General features: G+C 46.1%; 1 protein-coding gene across 3 annotated transcripts in view; it reads left to right on the top strand.

Moving 5' to 3' along the window:
* The window catches only part of LOC134585740 (NXPE family member 2-like), a 233,942-nt gene that overhangs the window by 65,671 nt on the left and 142,390 nt on the right, over nucleotides 1-25,881 (top strand). For 2 of the 3 annotated variants that reach the window (XM_063441203.1, XM_063441201.1), the window contains exon 2: nucleotides 5,603-5,714. In XM_063441203.1, the coding sequence (XP_063297273.1) occupies nucleotides 5,625-5,714 (90 nt within the window). In that variant the 5' untranslated portion in view covers nucleotides 5,603-5,624. Of the gene's footprint in view, nucleotides 1-5,512; nucleotides 5,715-25,881 lie in introns of those variants that run through there. The other variant, XM_063441202.1, reaches the window with a different exon arrangement.

Here is a 25,881-nt window from a genome sequence, read left to right as displayed (position 1 = left end):
GGGAGGGAGGGAGGGAGGGGGAGAAAGAGTGACCAGGGAGGGAGGGAGGGAGGGAGGGGGAGAAAGAGTGACCAGGGAGGGAGGGAGGGAGGGAGGGGGAGAAAGAGTGACCAGGGAGGGAGGGAGGGAGGGAGGGGGAGAAAGAGTGACCAGGGAGGGAGGGAGGGAGGGAGGGGGAGAAAGAGTGACCAGGGAGGGAGGGAGGGAGGGAGGGGGAGAAAGAGTGACCAGGGAGGGAGGGAGGGAGGGAGGGGGAGAAAGAGTGACCAGGGAGGGAGGGAGGGAGGGAGGGGGAGAAAGAGTGACCAGGGAGGGAGGGAGGGAGGGAGGGGGAGAAAGAGTGACCAGGGAGGGAGGGAGGGAGGGAGGGGGAGAAAGAGTGACCAGGGAGGGAGGGAGGGAGGGAGGGGGAGAAAGAGTGACCAGGGAGGGAGGGAGGGAGGGAGGGAGGGGGAGAAAGAGTGACCAGGGAGGGAGGGAGGGAGGGAGGGAGGGGGAGAAAGAGTGACCAGGGAGGGAGGGAGGGAGGGAGGGAGGGGGAGAAAGAGTGACCAGGGAGGGAGGGAGGGAGGGAGGGAGGGGGAGAAAGAGTGACCAGGGAGGGAGGGAGGGAGGGAGGGAGGGGGAGAAAGAGTGACCAGGGAGGGAGGGAGGGAGGGAGGGAGGGGGAGAAAGAGTGACCAGGGAGGGAGGGAGGGAGGGAGGGAGGGGGAGAAAGAGTGACCAGGGAGGGAGGGAGGGAGGGAGGGAGGGGGAGAAAGAGTGACCAGGGAGGGAGGGAGGGAGGGAGGGAGGGGGAGAAAGAGTGACCAGGGAGGGAGGGAGGGAGGGAGGGAGGGGGAGAAAGAGTGACCAGGGAGGGAGGGAGGGAGGGAGGGAGGGGGAGAAAGAGTGACCAGGGAGGGAGGGAGGGAGGGAGGGAGGGGGAGAAAGAGTGACCAGGGAGGGAGGGAGGGAGGGAGGGAGGGGGAGAAAGAGTGACCAGGGAGGGAGGGAGGGAGGGAGGGAGGGGGAGAAAGAGTGACCAGGGAGGGAGGGAGGGAGGGAGGGGGAGAAAGAGTGACCAGGGAGGGAGGGAGGGAGGGAGGGGGAGAAAGAGTGACCAGGGAGGGAGGGAGGGAGGGAGGGGGAGAAAGAGTGACCAGGGAGGGAGGGAGGGAGGGAGGGGGAGAAAGAGTGACCAGGGAGGGAGGGAGGGAGGGAGGGGGAGAAAGAGTGACCAGGGAGGGAGGGAGGGAGGGAGGGGGAGAAAGAGTGACCAGGGAGGGAGGGAGGGAGGGAGGGGGAGAAAGAGTGACCAGGGAGGGAGGGAGGGAGGGAGGGGGAGAAAGAGTGACCAGGGAGGGAGGGAGGGAGGGAGGGGGAGAAAGAGTGACCAGGGAGGGAGGGAGGGAGGGAGGGGGAGAAAGAGTGACCAGGGAGGGAGGGAGGGAGGGAGGGGGAGAAAGAGTGACCAGGGAGGGAGGGAGGGAGGGAGGGAGGGGGAGAAAGAGTGACCAGGGAGGGAGGGAGGGAGGGAGGGAGGGGGAGAAAGAGTGACCAGGGAGGGAGGGAGGGAGGGAGGGAGGGGGAGAAAGAGTGACCAGGGAGGGAGGGAGGGAGGGAGGGGGAGAAAGAGTGACCAGGGAGGGAGGGAGGGAGGGAGGGAGGGGGAGAAAGAGTGACCAGGGAGGGAGGGAGGGAGGGAGGGGGAGAAAGAGTGACCAGGGAGGGAGGGAGGGAGGGAGGGGGAGAAAGAGTGACCAGGGAGGGAGGGAGGGAGGGAGGGGGAGAAAGAGTGACCAGGGAGGGAGGGAGGGAGGGAGGGGGAGAAAGAGTGACCAGGGAGGGAGGGAGGGAGGGAGGGGGAGAAAGAGTGACCAGGGAGGGAGGGAGGGAGGGGGAGAAAGAGTGACCAGGGAGGGAGGGAGGGAGGGAGGGGGAGAAAGAGTGACCAGGGAGGGAGGGAGGGAGGGAGGGGGAGAAAGAGTGACCAGGGAGGGAGGGAGGGAGGGAGGGGGAGAAAGAGTGACCAGGGAGGGAGGGAGGGAGGGAGGGGGAGAAAGAGTGACCAGGGAGGGAGGGAGGGAGGGAGGGGGAGAAAGAGTGACCAGGGAGGGAGGGAGGGAGGGAGGGGGAGAAAGAGTGACCAGGGAGGGAGGGAGGGAGGGAGGGGGAGAAAGAGTGACCAGGGAGGGAGGGAGGGAGGGAGGGGGAGAAAGAGTGACCAGGGAGGGAGGGAGGGAGGGAGGGGGAGAAAGAGTGACCAGGGAGGGAGGGAGGGAGGGAGGGGGAGAAAGAGTGACCAGGGAGGGAGGGAGGGAGGGAGGGGGAGAAAGAGTGACCAGGGAGGGAGGGAGGGAGGGAGGGGGAGAAAGAGTGACCAGGGAGGGAGGGAGGGAGGGAGGGGGAGAAAGAGTGACCAGGGAGGGAGGGAGGGAGGGAGGGGGAGAAAGAGTGACCAGGGAGGGAGGGAGGGGGAGAAAGAGTGACCAGGGAGGGAGGGAGGGGGAGAAAGAGTGACCAGGGAGGGAGGGAGGGGGAGAAAGAGTGACCAGGGAGGGAGGGAGGGGGAGAAAGAGTGACCAGGGAGGGAGGGAGGGGGAGAAAGAGTGACCAGGGAGGGAGGGAGGGGGAGAAAGAGTGACCAGGGAGGGAGGGAGGGAGAGAAAGAGTGACCAGGGAGGGAGGGAGGGAGGGAGGGGGAGAAAGAGTGACCAGGGAGGGAGGGAGGGAGGGAGGGGGAGAAAGAGTGACCAGGGAGGGAGGGAGGGAGGGAGGGGGAGAAAGAGAGTGACGAGGGGGGGAGGGGGAGAAAGAGAGTGAGGAGGGAGGGAAGGAGGGGGAGAAAGGGAGGGAGGGGGAGAAAGAGAGTGACGAGGGAGGGGGAGAAAGAGAGTGACGAGGGGGGGAGGGGGAGAAAGAGAGTGAGGAGGGAGGGAAGGAGGGGGAGAAAGAGAGTGACGAGGGAGGGGGAGAAAGAGAGTGAGGAGGGAGGGAGGGGGGGAGGGGGAGAAAGAGAGTGAGGAGGGAGGGAAGGAGGGGGAGAAAGGGAGGGAGGGGGAGAAAGAGAGTGACGAGGGAGGGGGAGAAAGAGAGTGACGAGGGAGGGGGAGAAAGAGAGTGACGAGGGAGGGGGAGAAAGAGAGTGACGAGGGGGGGAGGGGGAGAAAGAGAGTGAGGAGGGAGGGAAGGAGGGGGAGAAAGGGAGGGAGGGGGAGAAAGAGAGTGACAAGGGAGGGGGAGAAAGAGAGTGACGAGGGAGGGTGGGAGGGGGAGAAAGAGGGTGACGAGGGAGGGAGGGGGAGAAAGAGTGACGAGGGAGGGAGGGGGAGAAAGAGAGTGACAAGGGGGGATGGAGGGGGAGAAAGAGATATACAAGGGGGGGCAGCGGGGGAGAAAGAGAGTGACAAGGGAGGGAGGGGGAGAAAGAAAGTGACAAGGGAGGGAGGGGGAGAAAGAAAGTGACAAGGGAGGGAGCGGGAGAAAGAGTGACAAGGGAGGGAGGGAGGGAGGGGGAGAAAGAGTGACAAGGGAGGGGGAGGAAGAGAGTGACACGGGAGGGAGGGAGGGAGGGAGGGGGAGAAAGAGAGTGACAAGGGAGGGAGAGAGATTGACATCCATCACACACTCACACACACACACACAATCACACAATCATGCAACCCTTACACACACAGAAACACACAATGCATTCCTTACACACACTCAATGCACCCTGTACACACACACACACTGCATCCCGTACATACACAGAAACATACCTTGCAGCCCTTACACATACAAACACAGATTCACACAATGCATTCCTTATACACATATCAGGACATCCCCTACACACTCCCTGTGAACAAACTCATTGGTGGAACATGAAGGTGGTCCCTGGGACCCAGACCTTGAGCTGTGTAAAGGGCCCCCCAAAAATGGAGCTGCTTCCCGTTCTCCCAGAACATTGATTTTTGTGACCACCGTTACAAACAGCCTCCAGAGAGCCTGTTCTACACCAGACCAGTGGAGCCAGACTGCAGCTAGAGCCCATCATCATCCTCATCTGGTTGTAAGTAGGCAATCTAGCATATTATTCGTGGCACTAATCTCTAATTTACCTCACATTAAAGAAACACTATAGTCCCCATAACCACTGCAGCTTAAAGGACCACTATAGTGCCAGGAAAACATACGAGTGCACTGAGGGTGAATTAGGGGTGGTTCTAATATTCATGGGAAGGGTAGGGGTGGTTCTAATCAGGAGGATCCCGGCGCTGTATCCGGGTAAGTAAAACCCCTTCCCTGTAGTGACCCTTTAATGTTATTATTTAATCATTTATATAGCGACTGCAAAGTCCGTATTCCTGTACAATGGGATAAACAACTCCTAGTTTACGGAATAAGAATATACCCGACGAGTAAAAATGCTATCCCCCCAGATTTTTTGGGGTTCCTACGCCCATGTTATAAAGGAATATATATTATGAACAAAACAATGGTCACAATGCATACATAAAAACAGATGACAAACAAATATTTATACAAATAGTTGAAAATAAAAATGAAAATTAATAGAAGTCCTAATTACTTTTAAAAGTAATGGCATCCATAAAGCCCCTATACATACACAACCAATTGCAAAGCTTACATATACACAAATAAAACCTCACACAGCAGCCACCACATCCATATAACATAAAATATTCTATGATTTCCTAAAATATGAAACACATGAAACACACAAATAAAAGTGTGTGATTGTTTTGTAACAATTTGTCATTGATGGCCTTCATGGGTATAACATTTCATTCGAAATGTGTTGCTAACAATATTATCAGTAACTGAATTTAGTATTCCTACATAGCATATCTCAGTCAAGATAAAATATAGACATGCATTTAAATAATCAAGAAGTAGAATAAATTCCACAGATGCAAACATTATACCAAGCTCCACGCACACCAGCTGTGAATAGTATTCAAAGTAACATTACGCAAATTATAAGTATTTATTTTTTTTACTGTTACATAAAAATGTATCTCTTAAAAACAGCTTATTTTTCTACTGCTTTTAGTAGCTCTATAAAGCTAATGGAACTGGCAGGTGTGCTGGGTACAGCGCACCTGCCTTCTCCCTTCTCAGTGAGCTGTACTACAACTCATTGAGAAGCCTTGAAAAGCCAAAACAGTATGTACGTGCATTCTCAATGAGAAGCCTCTGATTGGTTAATTCTCCAGCAGGTTACAGATAGTTGGTCTGCAGCATTTGTAAGCAATTACAAAAAAACATATGTAGGAACACTCCTGGCACCATAACAACTTATTATTGTAAATAAGATGTTTTGGTGACAGGAGGTCCACGGCTGTTCTAGGCAGTGGAAGGACAGGGGGCAGGAACCGGATGTTGGACTTTGTTGTAAAACCATTTTTGAATGGTTTAACCCCTAAAGGTAAACCAGCTCCAGGAACCCCTTGGCACCACAACAACTCAATTCCAGTTAGTGTTCATTTAAATAAGATTTTTTTTTTGCAGTTTCCATATTTACTTTGCTGTGTTTAACATTCTTAAAATTGTAGTGACTCGTTGCTGCTTCTTGTCTTATAAATAGTCATACTGACTGCCATTGTTTTAACAGGTGTACCACCACATGTCACACTATGGCAGCGATATGGAATCCATCATTCGTTCCATTAGTTCTAGCTATCGCATTCTTCTTAGGATTGGTTTGGCACCAGAACATACTAAAGGTGAGAATTATGGGGGGGTTACTCTGTAAAGATCTAAATCATATTTTCAGTACAAACTATAGAGATGTCAATTACTAAAAAAAAATAGTAGTAGCAAATGAATCCAAATCTTCATTTAGTATGTCAATTTTAGACATTATCCATTGGCTGAGAGTATTAGCTTTATCATATCATTGCAGATGTAAATAGTAAATAGTTTGACAGTTTGAAAGCAAAGAATGGACAGTTTGTGGTCCGATAGCAGAGGACACCTGACCTGGCACCATAACTACTACAGTGCACTGTCATGGTTATCTTGCTTAGAGTATCCCTTTAACAAACCAAGAATTGAATCCTCTCTTAAAGGGAAATTGTAGTGTTAGGAATACAAAGCTGTATTCCTAACTGTAGACTATTACACACTAACACTGTCTCTCTGCCCCCGCAACCTGTCTAGTCCCCCCAGCCATGTAAGGGATAAAAATAGTTTTTATCAAGTGGAAAATGCACCTCCTCTTTATCAAGTGTTATTCTGACCAGCCGTTGACATTAATAACAGTCTGAGAGTGCGGGGGTGTATTAGAATTCATTAGAGCAGTCGAGAGTCTTTCACTTTCATACTTACATTTTAAAAGCACCTTCCACCTTTATTATGAATTGCAAGCTTTTAGAACACTCAATAAGATCATTGAAGTTACAATTTTGCCAGTTTTTTTTCAGGACAGAAACACCATCACTTCTCTTTTTTTATTTTTTTTATTTTTTTATTTTTTTTTATTATTATTATTATTATTATTTCCATTTATATAGCACCAACAAATTCCATTGCGCTTTGCAATATTATGAGAGGGGGATTTAACTATAAATAGAACAATTACATAAAACTTACAGGAACAATAGGTTGAAGAGGACCCTGCTCAATCCATACTTACATTCTATTGGATTTTTAATTTTCAAAATGCTTTTCACAAACAGTATGTAATAATGAATTTTTTAAATAATTTTTACAAACAGTGTGATTAATGAGAATATAGAAAATAACGTGACAGATATGCATTTAATTCGTGTTACAAATTTCTTTCATCCTCTCTTCTTTTCATTTCTTGGTGTTAAGCGTGCATTTCCGTTCTGGTACCTTATCAATAGTTTTCGTATAGCATAGCCATATATTTAGTATAAGCTCACATACAACATAATCCCATCTTCTACATATACTTGTCAATAGTAATGGTACGTATCCTCATGTAGCTGATATACCATAACAAAATTCTTACACAATTTAGTAACTATATGAGTGCTAAGATTATATTCAGTAATATCTCAAGTTTCTTTTCCTCGTTTATGATACAGTAAGAAACAGCCCCTTGTATGCTATGCTGCATGCTACCTTACAACCTGTCATCCTAGTGGTAGCGTTAAGGGAGCATGCCTAAAACGTAATCTTTCAGAGTCTAAGTGGTTTATTGTCTTAGGGCTCACTCTGAGGTATTGACTTTATCTAAGTTGTGTCTAAAGCCCCTACTTCCTCTGATGTCAGGTTAAGATCATTCGTATCCTCTATTTAATGGTTTAATCGGTTTAATGGTTTGAGAATCTCCCTGCATAAAGGAGTTTGACTAAATGTCATGTAAATTTTCAAAATGGAATAAGATATTTCCTCCATCTGTTTTATCCCCTCTAACAGAAGGAGGATCAGCCTGTTTCCATTTGACTGGGATTAGCTGATTGGCTGCCATAAGTAGTTGTGAGGTCAGGCACCCTTCTATCTTTTTGTGGTTAGGCGTTGGTAGTAGGAAGATCAAATACTCTGGTGAAAATGGAATCTGTGTGTTTGAGATGATCTGTATAAGTCTATGTATACGTATCCAAAATTTCCTTCTAGTTGGGCACAGCCACCAGTTATGCGCTGGATTTGCCTCTGGTTGCTGGCTTCTCCAGCATGTGTCTTGTGCTCCTGTATGTATTTTATGGATTTTAGTTGGGGTATAGTGCCAGCGTGTGAGATGTTTAGAATTACTCTGCTGTGTGATTGTGGACGTGGAAGCTTTGTGCGTCCTAATGAAAATCTGCTGCCACTGGTCGACTGATATGTCGATCTACATTTTGTTCGTCCACTTCATGGCTAACTTAGGAGGATCCACCCCCCACCCCCCACCCCCCACCCCCTGGATTTTTCAGCTTGTGCTGTTATTTTTTTGTTTTAGTGTAATACCGTAATACACTGCAATACCGGCGCCGGCTAGTAGGTGGCGCTGTGAATGGAGAAAGGCAGGGATAGGAAGCTACTACTTATCCCTGATTCTCTCTCCTGACTGCATCCGCAGGGGAGCAGCACAGAGTGCAGCCAGCAACTCCCAGCCTGCAGAGATAGCGTACAGATCAGGTAAGTGAGGGATGGGGGGCAGTCTACAGATCAGGTAAGTGAGGCATGGGGGAGGCAGCCTACAGATCAAGTATGTGAGGCATGGGGGCAGGGGCGGACTGACAGGTCGGGCAGATCGGTCATGGACCGAGGGCCCGAGGCAGTCAGGGGCCCAGCAGCACAACCATGCTCTGGCTGAGGAGATCAGAGATCTCCTCAGCCAGAACAACATGATTTTTTCCTTATTCCAGTGATATGCTGCAGGCCCCCAGTACCCACCTCTGCTCCCACTTCAGCCCCCCTCTACCCACCTTAGCCCCCCAGTACCCACCTCAGTCCCCCTGCTCCTACCTGAACCCCCCTGAACCCACCTCAGCCCCTTAGTACCCACCTCTGCTCCCACCTCAGCCCCCCTGTACCCACCTCAGACCCCCAGCTCCTACCTAAGCCCCCAGTACCCACCTCAGCCCCCAGTACTCACCTCAGCCCCCAGTACTCACCTCAGCCCCCCAGTACCCACCTCAGCCCCCAGTACCCACCTCAGCCCCCCAGTACCCACCTCAGCCTTCCAGTACCCACCTCAGTTTTCCAGTACCCACCTCAGTTTTCCAGTACCCACCTCAGCCCCCCTGTACCCACATCAGCCCCGAGTACCCACCTCTGCTCCCACCTCAGCCCCCCTGTACCCACCCCAGCCCCCCTGTACCCACCTCAGCCCCGCTGTACCCACCTCAGCCCCCCAGTACCCACCTCTGCTCCCACCTCAGCCCCCCTGTACCCACCATAACCCCCCAGTACCTACAGACCCCCTGCTCCTACCTCAGATCCCCAGTACCCACCTCAGCCCCAGTACTCACCTCAGCCGCCCAGTACCAACCTCAGCCCCCCTGTACCCACCTCAGACCCCAGTACCCACCTCTGCTCCAACCTCAGACCCCCAGTACCCACCTCTGCTCCCACCTCAGCCCCCCTGTACCCACCTCTGCTCCCACCCCAGACCCCAGTTCCCACCTCAGCCCCCAGTACCCACCTCAGCCCCCAGTGCCCACCTCAGCCCCCTGTGCCCACCTCAGCCCCCTGTGCCCACCTCAGCCCCCTGTGCCCACATCTGCTCCCAGTACCCACCTCTGCTCCCAGTACCCACCTCTGCTCCCAGTACCCACCTCTGCTCCCAGTACCCACCTCAGCCCCCTGTACCCACCTCAGCTCCTCCTCCACACACCACATCTCCCCTTGCACCCACCTCAGCCCCCTTGTACTAACCACAGCTCCCCCTGCACCCACCTCAGCCCCCCTGTACTAACCACAGCTACCCCTGCACCTACCTCAGTTCCCATGCATTTACCTCAGCCACCATTGCTCCTTACACTCAGCCCAGGATCTACCTGCCCTGTACCCACCTATACACCCACCACAGCCCCTATGCAATCTCCATCTACAATAGCTCCTATGCCTTCCAGTACCCACCACAGCCACTATGTCCCTCCCTGTGCCCACTACAGCCTCTATGTCCATCCTGTGCCCACAACAGCCCCTTGTCTAACCGCACCCACCACAGCTCCTTCTGCACACATCACATCTCCCGCTGCACCCACCTCAGCTCTCCCTTTACCCACTTTAGCCTCCTGTCTCCCTGCACCAACCTCAGCCCCCCTGAAACCACCACAGCTCTCCCTGCACCCACCTCAGCCCTGTCTGCACCCACCACATCCACCCTGAACCCACCTCAGTCCCCCTGCACTCACCTCAGCCACCATTCCTCCCAACACTCACCCCAGGATCTACCTATTCATGTTCCCACCACATCCCTTCTGCCACCTCCAACTACCATAGCCCCTATCCCTTTCAGTACTCACCACAGCTCCTATGTCCCCTCCTGCGCTCACCACAACCTCTATGTCCCACATCATACTCTGTCCAGTCCCACCCCCACCTAAGTGCCCGAGCCTCCCCATGCCCACCTCAGTCCCTGTGCCTCACCGTGCCCACCACAGCCCCTGTGCCTCCCTGCACATTTCAGCATCTATCCCCCACGCACACACTACAGCCACTATCCAACTTATACACAGTTGAGCCTCTATTATCCAAACATGCACACACTACAGCCCCAGTAACCACCAGATGCCTACTACAGATTCTATCCCACAGACACTGCAACACAACCAGCCATCTCCACTCACATAATGCACTGCAAATCGCCCCATTCACACACAAAAAAACCACAAGGAGCCTCCCCACACATACAAAACCACATGCTGCCTCCCTACACATACACATCACAAACAGCATACCCACCATTGCAATACTGCACACAGCCTCCACACACACATCACTTATATAGCACCAACATATTCTGCAGTGCTGTACAATAGGTAAAACAAGAGAAACGATTAATCTAACACAACACTTTGACATACAGGAACACAACATCACTAGCAACATCCCCACACATGCAACCCCACAAGTAGACTCCAAACACATGTGGCTACTTGTATGGTTGTACATGTGGGAGTTGCTGCTTGTGATGGCCTCAGCAAAATCAGTGGAAGTGTGTTATTAAATTTGCTTTATTTCTTTATTTTCAAGGGACACTATAGTCACGCAGACCACTTCAGCTAAATGAAGTGGTCTGGGTGCCAGGTCCCTCAGGTTTTAACCCTTCAGATGCAAACATAGCAGTTTCAGAGAAACAGCTATGTTTACATTTGGGGATAATCCAGCCCCTAGTGGCTGTCTTCCGGACAGCCACTAGAGGCACATCTGCGACGCTGGGGCGCATTCCGCCTCCATCACGCAGAGCGTCCATAGGAAAGCATTGAGAAATGCTTTCCTATGGATACTTTGAATGCGCGCCATCCAAAACACAGTCTGTGCCAGGCTTTTAAATCTTTTGAGAGGGCTTCCAGCAATGGTGGGAAATTTAATTCATAGATTTGCCTTATCTGTCTGGGCAAGTGTATCCCTAAATATTTGATGGACTTGGTGGCCCAAGTGAAGTGAAATGTTTGCCTCAAGTGTTCATCTATGTCTGGCCTGGTGTATAAGGGAAGTAACTTGAATTTGATTAGATTGGCTTGAAAGTTAGATATCCCACTATAGGTACTCATTTCATCTAGTATATGTGGAAGTGTGTGGATCAGGTCCGAAATTGTAAAGAGCAGGTCATCAACGCAGATATTTTGAATTCCTCCCCTCTTATATTAAAGCCTTGGATCTGTTGGTTGTCTCTGATTCCTATAAAATATAGAGCTCAATTTAAAATTCTGGTTCTTGCTTTCAAATCGCTAAATAATGCTGCTCCCACCTATCTATCCTCCCTTATACACAAGTATGTCCCGTCTAGGCCCTTACGATCTGCTGAAGACTTATGTCTATCTCCTGTCCGTACTCCTACCTCTGATGCTCGCCTTCAAGATTTCTCAATGGCTGCACCGTTCCTGTGGAACTCGCTTCCCTCCTCCGTTAGATGCTCACCCAGTCTCCACTCCTTCAAAAAATCTTTAAAAACCCACTTCTTCATAAAAGCGTGTCATTAAACTGTTAATAGCTCCTGACTGATTCCTCTTCTGCAACTGTCACTAGTCTAATACTATCCTTACCTTTTTGTGTCATTTTACCCCACTCCCTCTAGCATGTAAGCTCATTGAGCAGGGCCCTCAACCCCTCTGTTCTTGTGTGTCCTACTTGTCTGGTTACAACTACATGTCTGTTAGTCCACCCATTGTAAAGCGCTGCGGAATTTGATGGCGCTATATAAATAACATAATAATAATACTAATTCCCTGTAACAATGGCTCCAAAACTAAAATAAATATGAGGGGTGAGAGTGGGCACCCCTGCCCCATGCCGTTAGTGATTCGTACCGCATCAGAAAGTTGGCGATTGATGCGCAGTCGGGCAGTGGGCAATGAGTATATCTCTTCTCGCCATGCTATCCAATGAGGCCCAAAGCCCACGTGCCGCACTGTTGTCAACATTATGGGCCAGTTCACCCGATCGAATGCCTTTTCGGCGTTGAACGCTAATAGGACAGTTTTGGTCAGTGCATTAAGTTTATGATTTTGGTGGTATTGTTTTTCCCTTCCCTGCCATTAACAAAGCCCAATTGGGCAGGGGTGCCGCTGATTGGCTAGAGTGGTCAGTGGTCAGTGTATTAGCCCCGGAAGCAAAGGCTTTAATCTAGTGGCCAATATTTTAGTAAAGAGTTTAAGGTCAACATTGATTAATGAGATAGGCCTGTAGCTCCCGCAGCTCATTGGGTCCTTACCGGGTTTGGGGATTAAAGCTATGGTTGCTTCCAGTGCCGCCCGTGGCATGGAGTTTGATATGTTCCTGGAGTTAAAAGCATTCGTAAATGGCTGGGCTAAGATCTGTGACATTTCTTTGTAATATTTGCCCATGAATCCATCTGGTCCAAGGCTCTTGCCCACTGGGATTTGTCTAACTGTCTGACAGAACTCATCGATTGATATGGGACTGTACAGGAACTCCGTGTTTTGCGTTAAAGTGTTTTTGATTCTCTTCGATAGGAAGTCCTGAATGTCCCCAGCTGGAGACGGTGTGTCCCTTAGGTTATATAATTCAGAGAAATATTCATGGAAGACTGTTATAATGTCTGGTATTAAGTTAGTCTGTGAGCTGTCTACTATTTTAATCAGTTCACCCCTTAGGATGCATTTGTGAGCTTCCCATAGCATGTCTGGTGTAGTAGAATACAATTTTGTCCGAAAATTTGTTTTTTTTCGTATTCGTAGCCCTACAAACAAAATATAAGCGAATCGAAACGGCAAATGCTGAATGCATTACCTTTTCTTTTCGTTTGTTTAATAGACTCTGTGCTGCAGGGGAATTAACCCCCACAGCACAGAGAAGTAACAGTGTGCATGCGTGAAAAAAAAACACAAAAACAAGGAAGGAGCCGGCAGCGCTACCTGCTCCCTCCTTGTAATAAATAAAAATTCCAACCACCCCTCCTGCATTAAAACCTATGGGGTCACTATGAACCCCATATTAATAAAAGGGAGGTTAAATCCACCCGCATGCCTCTACTCAGATCTGCCGCGAGTAGGGGCATGTTGCCAAACAGCGAGGAGCCAGTGGCTGCTTGCTGTCATTTAAAATTTAATATAAATCAGTATGGGGGTCACTATGACCCACATATGGATAAAAGGGAGGATTAAATTCTCCCACATGCGTCCTACTCGCGGCTATTAATATAAACTGAGGGACGGATGTCCCCTCTGGTCCCTACCCATGAGCGGTGTGGGGGACCTTAATACATAATTAATGGGGGGTCCTAATGTGAGCAGTGGGTGGGAATCCTAATAATTTAAAGGGGGGACCTAATGTCCCCGCTGGTCCCCACCCATGAGCGGCGGGTGGGGACCCTAAATAAATAAATAATGGTGGGAACCTAATGTCCCACCCAGGTCCTCACCCATGAGTAAAAACCCAAAAAAATTAATGCAGAATGAGCTCTGCAGGGTGGCTTATAAAGCCTTCCCACGCCCTGCAATTAGGCTCAGAGCACTCTGATTGGTTGGTTTAAGCCAACCAATCAGAGTGCTCTGACCGGTAAATTAAGAGACTACCAGGTAAGTGTCTACCTTTACCTGTCACAGCACTCTGATTTGTTGGCTTGAAATCCAACCAATCAGAGTGCTCTGTGTCATTATACACAGCGTGGGAAAGTTCTTTGGAATTTTCCCATGCTGTGTAATTTGACTCATAACTCTCTGATTGTTTGCTTTCTTGCGGGAGGCACGAGGGTGGATTTAACCGCCCTTTTATCAATATGGGGTCATAGTGACCCCCAACTGATTTATATTTAGTTTTACGACAGCGAGCAGCCACTGGCTGCTCGCTGTCATTTAAAACTGGATATAAATGTATCTTGTATAGAAGTGTAAAGAGTACAGTAAGAGTACGTGTAAAAAGTAGCTATTTAGATCTAAATGGCTATTTTGTCATATTGCAAATGCATTGTTGCCGGCTCCCTCCTTGCTTTTTTTTTTTTTTTTGCACATGCGCCGTGCTGTTTTCAGGTGGGGGCAAAAACAAATACGTTTTTTAACGAATTTAGTTCGATAACGAATGGTTTGCGGACGAAATTCGGGATTGACTAATTCAAAATCATTTGTGCGAAACAAAATATTCACTGGTGCACATGTCTATGGTGTAGTTTCCTGGTGTGTGTGTTCCTCATAATGTCTCTAGGCACATTCCTTTAACCTTGCAACTACGCTAGGATTATTCAAAAGGAGATCATTCAGTTTCCACTGAGGTGAAGTGTTAATCAGTGATGGTATGGTCGTTTCTAGGGCCAGGGGCGCGTATACTGACCACGTGATCTTCCCATATGAAGTCGACTTAATTAGAGGGAGACATTTGTGGTGGAGAAAGAGCATGTGGAGGGTGAGGAGGGTGAGAAAAATGAATAATCCCTACTTGATGGTTGTACAGCTCTCCAACTGTCGTACAGTTTAGCTTCATGGAAGTTGCTGATGGGCTGAAAGAAGGTAATCACTCAAGGTGGAGTAAGTGTATAGATCCCCATCTAAGGATATATTTAGATCTCTCCTATTATTAGTATCCCTTCTATGAACTGGGATCATTTATGTAAAATATTTGTAATCACCTGACATTGCTTCTTGTGTGGAAGATATATATTCATGAGTGATATATGTGTAACCCAGATTCCCATTGACAAATATAAATAGTTTGACAGTTGTTACCCAAATGTGAATGGCACCCTCTCCCCCTTTAAAATTGCCAACCCTCTAGATTTTGCCTCTGAGTAGATCGGCGATCTCGTAGACTTGGGGCTGATCTTTTGCGGAAATGGGTTTCCTGCACAAAGACAATGTTTGCCCTGTGCCTGTGTGTCACATCATGCCATGTTCTGCAGAGATGTCTGGCCTTGGCTTCTGGTATCCAGTACTCTTTTTACAATTCTTGTTTAGCTTTTCTTGTTTTTATTTTGGTTTTCTATTCTATGTCTGGTTTTCTTTATGCTGGGTTTTTCTGGGTTCATTCCTGTATTCCGTCCCAGGAATTCCCAGTCTCCAGGGTTCCTTTAAATGTTTGCTTTATGTTGCCACACCTGTTCCTTTTCCATGATTCCTTTTGTTTTAGTTGGAGCCTGCAGGCAGTTGCTCAAGCCTTCTGTCCTTTCTTGCAGGTAAGTGCTATATGTGTTTCTCATGGTTCTTTTGGTATACATTAGGCAGAGTAGGACCTGCCAGATATGGGGTACATTGGCGTTGTTGGCAGGCTTATACAATGTATGATCATATAATGTGACTAAATCCCCATGATTTTCATATATAGTACTTGGTTATTTCTCCTCTTGTTTTGCCTATCATTCCTTGTCTTGTTTTAGTTTGTATTCCCAGTCCATGTACAGTCCTGTCTTGTCCTGCCCATGTTCTGTTAATGTTTTCCTTATGTATTGTGTAAATGTTCTGGGTTTAGCTTCCTATCCTTCTCTGGTTCTGGGTTCTACTAGTTCTATATTGTTTTCATGTTTGGTGACTATCCTAGCCTTGTCTTGTTTCTGTACTGGATACATTCTTGCTGCAGATCCTCCCTATTCAGCCCGTGGGAGGTCTGCTTACTTCCTAGCTTCAAGTTCCTGGGATCCGCTGTAGCTGCATCAGGGTTCTGGTATGTGGCTGCACAAACGCTGGTGCTCAGCACCAGAGGGCGTGTGGTTACCCTGCACCAGGCTCTGATAATCCACTTCCACGCTGAAGACTCCAATTTCATCAACAGGCACTCAGGGGTCCCGGTTTCCGTAGCGCCACCCGTGACACTGTTGAAGTCTGTCAATGCTAACAACCTTTTTTCCAGGGTGTTCAAACACCATGTATTTTGTGAATGAATTTGAATATTGCTGTTGTTTGTGGTTTGTGTATCTACCATGCTATTTCTATATTTCTCTCCTAGTACCCGTATGTACTTTGCTATAGCACTTCTCTGCAAACTCTGAATCAGTTTGTGGACCCCCTACTAGGGTACTGAATGATATACCGAAAAGAAAAATAACTATATACAATTTTAAAGAAAGTTTCTAATTCTGTGCGAGGTTGTTGCAAGAGTCACTCGGCCGGAACCCTCCGTAGTGGATGGTTACCATAACCAAGCAACTAGTGACCACCTGTATAACTCATAAATTACAATCCCCTGGTCCTAATGGGTTTTAAAATTGCAAGAGACATAACACAAATAAATTGGTTGCACGACTGGATAGGGCCTGAACCATGCCAATCCATCTTATGCTTGTGGTGTGTTAGGGAGGCACCAATGTTATGGGGGCGGGGAGAGGATGGAAAGGGGGGAAGGAGGGGAGTGGGATGAGTTGGGGGAGAAGGGGGAAAGGGGGGTAATGATGTATCTATGCCCAACTTCTAGTGTAGCAAACAACAATTGATCAATGCCTAACATATCTCTCAGACCGGGGGATATCAAAAGTGTGACAAGGATTTGCATGGTGGCCCCTCCTGCTATAGATAACCACCCGGGCTGTACTTGCAATAATATGATATATAACCTGTGGAATGTCCTCTGTGCTCAACTTGTCTCGGATGAAAAATTAATGGCTTCCTACATAGTTGAGCAAGTCTCTTGAGTTCTGTGTGGGATTGCATAGAATAGGTAGTCCCCAGCTGTCCTTCAGTGTTTAAGACCTCCCAGTCCTTAGATATCCAGGTACATCCCTAGGTATGGGTTGTTGAGATCACTTGAATTGCGTAATAGGTGTCTGACTGGCATATAAGGGTATTAGTACAGTACCAATAGTTGTCAAGATTCAGGCCCTGTAGGCTCTGGCACCCTCCCCAGGAAGTTCCTTAATCAGAAACATCAGCAGTGCTATTTATCAACGAGCACTGCCTCCTTGGCTCTGTGATGGTCTCCGATGTAGGGAGAATAGAGTTTTCCACTGCTGTTCTCCTCTTCTTGGCTGGAGTATTCCATCTTTGGAGCTGAGGAAGGCTGATTGCGTCCTGAATTGGTTGCGGAGAATACCAGTCCATTATTTGCATATCGGGTACCGATTCCATATCTGCCTTTGCTAGTAAGGCCCCCAGACCACTGCCCATATCAAGCCAAAGGATGCATAGGACACCCAACAGTCCTGCCGAAAAGTAGTCAAGCACCAAACCCCCAAGAGGGTACTGTCACGTATTCATCCACACATAAAAATTTGGTTAAAGGCATTTACTTTCCTGACAGGAAAAGTTGTGCCAAGCAACATTACTGTCCTGACAGGAAAAGTTGTGCCATGCAGCCTGGTAATTGCCTTTGGGGTCAAAGGCCAGTTACAGCCAATCAGATCGACAGGAAGGGTATTTAAGCCCAGTTCTCCTCTTGCTCAGTGCCCTGTCGTGGTTTCATGTGTATGGATATCCGAGAGTGCGTTCCTGATCTTGATTTTCTGGTATTTGACTTTGGCTTTGTTTTGACTTCCCTGATATCTGGTAAACTTGACTTTTGGCTTTCCCTCATCTTGGTGTCTGATTCTGTGTCCCTGACCTCGGCTAGTATTTTGACTATTCTTGGAGACGTTAAGTCCGGCCATTCTAAGGTCTGGTTATACATTATCCTTAGTCCTTGGGTGTGACACAGAACTGCGTGCTGGATCAACTTGCAATCCTGAGAGGTCCAACCTCTGGATCCAGGACTGTGTGGGAAGGACCTCTCCTCTGGGAGAGTATAGCTGTATAGCTGATTACAAGAGCGAGCAGTGATATAGCAGTTATAGCTGTTCCCTACAACACGAGACAAGGCTGCGAGTTGAGGGTAAGAAGGTCTGGTTTATTGAGCAAAAGGCATTTCTTTTATACACATTTTCAGGCCAGATGCACACCCCCTGGACCTGATGGAACACAGGGACAAAAGGAACAATAGGAACAATAATTATTACTGTAACATAATAATAACCAATAGGAACAATAATTATTACTGTAACACATACAATCAGCAAGCCCTCCCCTCTGCCTGTGATATAATTAAGATAGCTAATGGAATAACTTAACCCCTTAAAGACACATGACATGTGTGACATGTCATGATTCCCTTTTATTCCAGAAGTTTGGTCCTTAAGTGGTTAATTATCAACAGGCAGAAAATATAAATTTTTACCCAAAGTTCAGAAACACCCCAAAACTCAAACATATCCCCATAGATTAAGATAACATAAATCCCTGGATAACCCTGATCTGGGTGAATAACATATCAAAAGCAGGGATTCAAAAGTTCCATGGAAGTATCTTTTGACCGACCGCACGCATGGTTTCATGCCCAAAACAGTTCCAGAGAATTTGGCTGTGCGGCCGGTCAATTTCCAATACTAATTTCCGTTCGAATGCACGAATGGGGGTCGTTCATGCAAATAACCAAGTTTGAAATGGCGTTTGAATTGTAGAACACTGTTCGACTCCTGTCGACGTTCCGGAGAAGTTTAAGTTCAGCAGTGTTTGTGCCATCGCATGTCCGATTTGAGTTCCATGAACTTGATGACAAAACACCGCTGAGCACGTTCGACTAAACAAGATGGCCGCCGCCACATATTCGACTATACGAACGGTGACCACCCAGCCGTTCGTTAATTAGCTGCGGTTAACCACAGCTTCTGGGGGGTAAACAAGCAGCGCACTCTACTTGCGGGTGGTTCGACAGTTTGTTCGGTAAACGCCATTTACCGAATCACATAGAAAAAAGGCACAAACAAGCATTTTCACAGTCTTGGGACAATGTTTTAGACAGGGCCCATAGTCCTGGGGCAAGAAGCTGGCAATCAGGCCCCTCTAAAAGTGGTGAAGGGTAGTTCATCACAGCTGCGCTGTATGAACACAATATGAATCTATAATGGAGAAAGTCTGCCTGGGTGTGAGACTTCCTCCAACACAACGGGAGCATCTTTGCAGGTAGCGTGTTGATTTAGTATGCCACAGTCTAGGTCCATGTTTGGAGCAGTGCTGCAGCGTTCAGTGCAGAGATGAGGGTAGTGTTATATGTGGAGATGGCCAGTGAGGGATAGGAGAGGGAAGGGATGGATTGCAGTTGTAAATCAATATCAGCTCACAACTGCTGGAGGTCAATAGAATTAAGGTTCCTCCTAAGTTGAGGGGGGTTAGACTGAGGTTGTTGTGTAAAGGGGTACTCGAGAGCAAACGATAAGAGGTGGTGAGAGAGGAAATTGAGTATTGGAGATATAGATACTGTACATGCATACGAGAAAATAAGGTTGAGGGTATTGCCAGCTACATGGGTGGGAGAATTAGCCCACTGTCATAGCCCGAGGGAGGAAGTAATTTAAAGTTGTTTAGATTCTGTTGAGGTCAAAGGTGGGTTACAGGGAATATTAAAGTCCCCGAGAATTAAGGATGGAATATTAGAAGAGAGGGCGTAGTGTGGCCAGGCAGCAAAGTGGTCAAGGAAGAGGAGAGGGGAACCAGGGTGTGATTAAAAACAGTAATGTTAGCAGAGAAGGGTTTGAAGAGGCGAATTCATTTTAAATTATGGTAAAGAGAGGGAAGGGGGGTTGGGTAGAGGTTTGAAGGATCAGTGAGGTGAGAGAAGGAACCCTACACCACCACCTTTACAGTCAGAGTGTCTTGGGTTGTGGGTAAGTTGACCACCAAAGGATAAAGATGCAGGGGTTGCAGTGTCAGAGAGCTATGTTTCTGTTAAGGCTAGTAAATCTAGGGAACGAGAGATGAAGCAGTGGATTTTGTAATTTTGCAAACAACACGTGCATTCAAGAGTGCAGTATTGAAGGAGGTTTTAGAGGAAGAGTAACATGAGATGGGTATGAGTTAATACATGGTGGGTTTGCTGAGATGGGACCGGAGTTTGGAGAGACGTCACCAGCTGTTAGAAGCAGAAGGATAGAAAGGAAGTGAAGGTTGGAGTAGGATTTTAAAGTTTTGTAGGAGGCTATGCAAATAGAGGATTTGGGAGGAGATAGGCTGGAAAGGTATATATGGATGAATAGAGAGGGGAAGGGAGTGGAAGTAATGAAGATGGTTGTAGCGGAGTTGCAGTATTTACATCAATAGCTCCGCGTAGCTCGGCAATCCCATCCCAATTCCCCATCAACTGTACGATACACAGCTTTGGGAGTCAACTGTTTTTTATTGAGCCACAGCTGGCTTTTATACAATTCCCCATGCAAGGGGTTTCCTTAATTACATTGCAGGAGTTTTCCACTGCTGGGCCTTGGTAGGGACAGGGAACAAAGACACATTTCCCAGACTCCTTTTTTGTACTTGGAAGATAATTGCGTAAGGACAATTCTTTGATAAGATTATCTCCCAAGTACAGAAAATTAAACAATATTTTAAACCATCATAACTCCTATAATATTAGTCAGAACTCCACGAAAGACACCGAATAGCAGGGGTCTGAGCGCCCAATCTGTTGAAATACCGATCAGTTCTGTTCGGTAGAACAGGATCGCCATTCGAGTGAATGGAGCCATGCCAGGCTCTATGTGAATAGCCTGAAGGTGCCAGTACTGGCTTCGGTAGGTGTCCACAGGTAAGGCAGGCAGGTGGAATGTATAATTCAAAAACAATTTATTGAAAAATATAACATTTGGACATAAATAAAGCAGTGTGCAATAAACAAATATACATTACTGCACAAAGTCCTTGTAATACAGCAATAAAAAATACAGCATACCCGTTTCGACATTAAAGTCTTCCTCAGTGCCATGTTGATAGATGTTCTGTGTTCACAATTTATGTGATCAAGTTGATTGCTGGAGTTAGTTCACCTGTCGACAGGGTGGTCACGTCAGTGCTTCACATTGGCGTCATGATGTTGTGACTTCCTGTCCGTTATACAACTAATCTCTCTAATGGGAAGTGCAGCAATGTCCATATTGAAAGTGGGCAAATTTGCCCTTACCTGGAGTAATGCAATGTTTACAGTGTTCTGTTGACTTAGAAACACTTAGATTAGATATTTTAAGCATATTAAAGGTACATAATAATGAATAAACCAATATATACAAGTCAATACATATAAAACATAATGAATATAGTTACTTCATCATAATGATAAGTACTGCTGGAAATATTAAAATTAAGCAAGATAGAATGATATTGCTTATAATTAAAATTGCCTATCATGAATATATAATTGTTAAAAATTAATAACAAAATAATTAATTGAATTTGTTTTTATTATCAATTAAAAAATTATCTTCTAAAAAATTTGAAAATTCTAAATTCAAGCCATAAAGGCTTAATGTCTCCAACTCAAATATCCATTTTGTTTCAATCTTGCTTAATTCTTTAACATTTTCCTCTCCAATTATGTTTTTTCTTTTGAATGGCTGTAAAACTTAAACACTTTGGATCATTATTATGGACTTTGGAGAAGTGGGCTGATACACTATGTTTTGTGTACCCCCTCTGGATATTGCCTATGAGTTCAAGGATGTGAATTTTGAGGGTTCTGGTCATCATCCCTATATAAACCACACGGGCACCAGAGGAGGTACACAACATTCTTTGATTGACAGGTCAATACATTTTGAATTGAATACTTTTTCTTAGTGAGATTTGAACAAAATTAAACCTGTTCAGATTTATTAAAATGTGTGCGTTTACACGCTGTATATATTTTGCATGGAAACCTTCAGACACATTAAACATGTTCTGTTTACGTTGGTCTTTAATAAAGCTTCTAACTAGTCTATTTTTCATATTCTTTGCTCCCCTGAAGACTATGTTGAGTTTATCTCCTAGAAATTCACTTAAGTCTTTGTCGGCCTCTAATACATGCCAATGTTTCTTAATAATGTGCCTGATATGTTTGGAATATTCATTAAAATCCAAAACAATTGGGATCCCTTTTTTGGTTGTATCTTTTTCATTATTGGTCGGTAAATCACTTTTATAGGTAAGGAGATTCTCTATTTAGTGATCTAACCTCTAATTTTTGTTTTTCAAGGGTTTGAATTTTGTAATGTTTATCTATAAAATGATTAGTTAAAATATTGGCTTTGGTATCACCTGGTCAACGTCACTACAGTTACTCAACATTCTTATGTATTGTCCTTTAGGGATGTTATTTAGCAATGGTGGGTAATGGCAACTCGATAGGTCAATATAACTGTTGACGTCGACCTTCTTAAAAAAAAAGTCTTTGTCTTTAAAAGATAATTTTCTATATAAATTTCCAGGTCTAAAAAGTGTATCTTATCACAACTATATTCATAAGTTAAAATTACACCTCTCTCATTAGAATTTAAAAACAAACTAAAATCCTTTAAAAGGTCCTCGCTACCCTTCAAAATAAAGAAAATATTGTTTATATCTGCGATAGAGAACCAAGTTCGCACTTCAGTTGCCCTGTGTCCCTGGGAAAGATTCTACCCAAAATTACATAAACAGATTAGCGTAATTGGGTGCGAACTTGGTCCCCATCGCATTACCCACCAATTGCAGAAAGAAATTACTATCAAACCAAAAATAATTATTACGGAGAATAAGATTAATACTGTCCATAATAAAATCAATCTATAGTTGAGAGAATAGTTGTTTGGTTAAAAAGTATCTCAATGCTTCACAGCCTACTTTATGAGCAATGATGGTGTATAAACTGGTAGCGATGCAGGTTACTAAAATGAGGTTCTCCTCCCACATAATTTGGTTCAGATCCCATAGGATTTGTGTGAAATCCCTCAGATATGTCAGCTGCGACGTAACCAATGGCTGCAATTGCCTATCAACATACTCTGATAGACGACTTAATAAAGAACTAACCCCGGAGACTAAAGGTCTTCCTGGGGGTTAATAGGGTATTTATGGACTTTAGGAATAGACTGGTATCTTGCATATTTGAACATTAACATTTTGCAATTCCTTAATTTTAAGGATTCCAACCAGTTTTCCTCTCTCCAGGAGGTTAAGATAATGTTTTCATTTGATCTGTTGGGTCCCCCTGTAGTTTTTGGTAGGTGACATTGCCACTGAGTTGTCTATAGATCTCTTTGATGTACTGATCTCTATTTTGAAGGAATATACCTCCCTCCCCCCCCTTATCTGCTGGTTTGATAATCAACTCAGGATTATTACTAAGTTCTTTAAGTGCATTTATTTGTGCTAAATTTAAATTAAATTTCCCTGATTGTTTTTTCTTCCCATCTAAAATATTTTTAACATCTTTTATCACCAGTGTTTCAAACACTTGCATCGATCCACTTTTATGATGTTTTGGAAAGAATTTGGACCTTTCTTTTAAATTAGTATGTTTAAAATTAGAGTTCTCAATATGCTCTCCAGGGGGTGAATGTTTTCATAACTTTTTCAAGCATAATTTTCTTGTAAATGTATTAAAACCTATGAAAGTAGTAAAAGGGTGATTAAAACATGTAGGTGCAAATTTGAAACCATTATTTAAAACTTGCATATGTTAATTGTTTTAAAAAAGTATTTGATAAGTTAAAGATGCCTATTGGTGTAGTCTTCCCTTTTTCCTTTCTATCCAAGTGTTTTCCTGCTCTGGTTCCCCTTCTTCCAGTGCCCAGCCTCTGTTTCCCACTCTCTTTCTGAAGTGGTTGAAGTTGCCGGGTTCTAAAAAAGGGGATGAGGGTGATGGTTTGGTATTTCTTTTATTTTTATGTTCACCCCCACTGTCTCCTCTGATAGAAAACAATATCTGTTTTTTGGGGGAACTGGACTCTCCATTATTTTGTTACTGTGGTAATCATTCTTAAATTGTGCTTGTCCATTCGATTTCTGATGGACTTTGTTTTCAAACTTGGGTGTAAAACTCTTTTGGCTTGGGCCATCAAACCTATTTTTGGGTTGATATGGTGGAAAATGAGCATGATATGTGTTTCCCTTATGGTTGTTAGTTTGGACTTTATAACGCCCATTAAATTATGTTGTAAAATTATTATATGATTTTTGGGCAAAATATCTAACCTGGGTGGTGGCATAATCATGTTTATCTCTGATACACTTATTTTTCTTGCCTTACCTGTGGACACCTACCAAAGCCAGTACTGGCACCTTGAGGCTATTCACATAGAGCCTGGCACGGCTCCATACTTGTGAGTTAAACCATACATCCACACACTGAATATTGTATTGAAATAGATTACACTGTGTATTTTTTTTTATCTATTTCTTTTTTTAGAAACAGTATTCTTGTACTATTGAATATTGTCTGATACTGTTAAGTATATGTAAAACAATATTCTTTCCTTCCACTCTAACACAGAGTGCTGTGCATATTAATAGTGGTTTTTACTTCTATTTGCTTTTGTTTATTTATGTCTTAAGGTGACAGGGAAAACACCTTAATTGCACGTTAACCTACTGTGTGATACCTAAAAGCACCTATACACATACTGGCTTCCAGTAATAGCTTGTTTTAAACACCGCTGTATGTTCGTGAGCAAAGATCAATCGGCCAATCATCCAACCATTTAGAACCTTATGGTTTTCTGGTGTGAAGATAGTCAATTGGAGGCACATGACTCCCTTGGGTGGTCTCCCCGTTCGGTGGTTGGTTTGACTGACGAACAATATATCTGTTTTCTGTTCAGGAACCTAAAATAGTAGAACCAACCCAGTCTTGCATACAATAAGTGGCTAGTTTTGCCACAATGGTATTGCCAGGGACAGGTAAGCAGAAATATAGGGATATTTTAGTAATGAGAGAAGTTGGTGTGAAAGTGAAAAATAGAAGGGAGAACATTATTTAGAGTAAATGTATTTTGTTATATAGATATAAAAATTATACATATGCACTTATATACTCATAGACATATATATACACACACACATACCTATGAGTGTTTTAACCATGGTTAAGGATGCAGTTTGTTAACACTGGGATTTCAGGTGAGGAGAGGTTTAGTGACTTGATTGGTGTGTTTTGAAAATCAGCTGCTCTGCACTATCCATAAGTATGATAATGACCATGGGGTGGGGTGGTTGGGGAGGGTAGGGTGGGCAGCCTTCCAGAGATGATACCTCTGCTTTGGCTGCTTAGGCGGAAGCAGAGGGTATGTTTAGTGATGCTTAGGCAGATGCAGAGTCTGTGTTTGTGTAGTAGATGTAGTGTGTGTATAGTAAGTGCAGTGTGTTATGCAGTGGATGTAGAGTGTGTATAGTGACTGCACAGTGTGTGTTTGTGTAAGGATAGTCTGTGCAGTGACCACAGAGTGTGTTTGTGTAAGGATGTAGTGTGTGTAATGAATGCTGAGTGTGTTTGTGTAAGAATGTAGTGTGTGTAGTGACGGCAGAGTGTGTGGTTGTGTAAAAATGTAGTGTGTGTAGTGACTGCAGAGTGCATGTTTGTGTAAGGATATAGTCAGGGGCGTATTAGCCGCGAGGCAAACAAGGCATTTGCCTTGGGCGGCATTTTCCAGGGGGCGGCAAAAAACGCCGCCCCCAAATGCCCAAGGCAAATGTCTTGTTAGCCTTGCGGCTAACAGACATGCTGGGCTGGTTGCTGGGCGGCCGGCGAGGGAGCTCTTCCCCTGAGCTCTCTGCTCAGCTCCCTCGCGCGCCGCCTGCAGAGTGAGACTGGGAGCCGGAATATGACGTCATATTCCGGCTCCGCCTCCCAGCCTCACTCTGCAGGCGGCGCGCGAGGGAGCTGAGCAGAGAGCTCAGGGGAAGAGCTCCCTCGCCGGCCGCCCAGCCTGCCCGCCAGTGCCGCCCTGCAGCCACTGGACCACCAGGGAATGGGAGAACCTCCCCACCCCCAGCATTCCCAAAGGTAAGGAGGCTGGGGGGGGGGGGAGTAAATAAAAAAAAAAAAAAATGTGTTAATGTGAGTGTGTGTGTGTGTCTC

The sequence above is a fragment of the Pelobates fuscus genome, chromosome 2 (genome assembly GCF_036172605.1).
Source record: "Pelobates fuscus isolate aPelFus1 chromosome 2, aPelFus1.pri, whole genome shotgun sequence".
Taxonomy (NCBI): Eukaryota; Metazoa; Chordata; class Amphibia; order Anura; family Pelobatidae; genus Pelobates; species Pelobates fuscus.
This window is presented reverse-complemented; position numbering and strand designations above follow the sequence as displayed.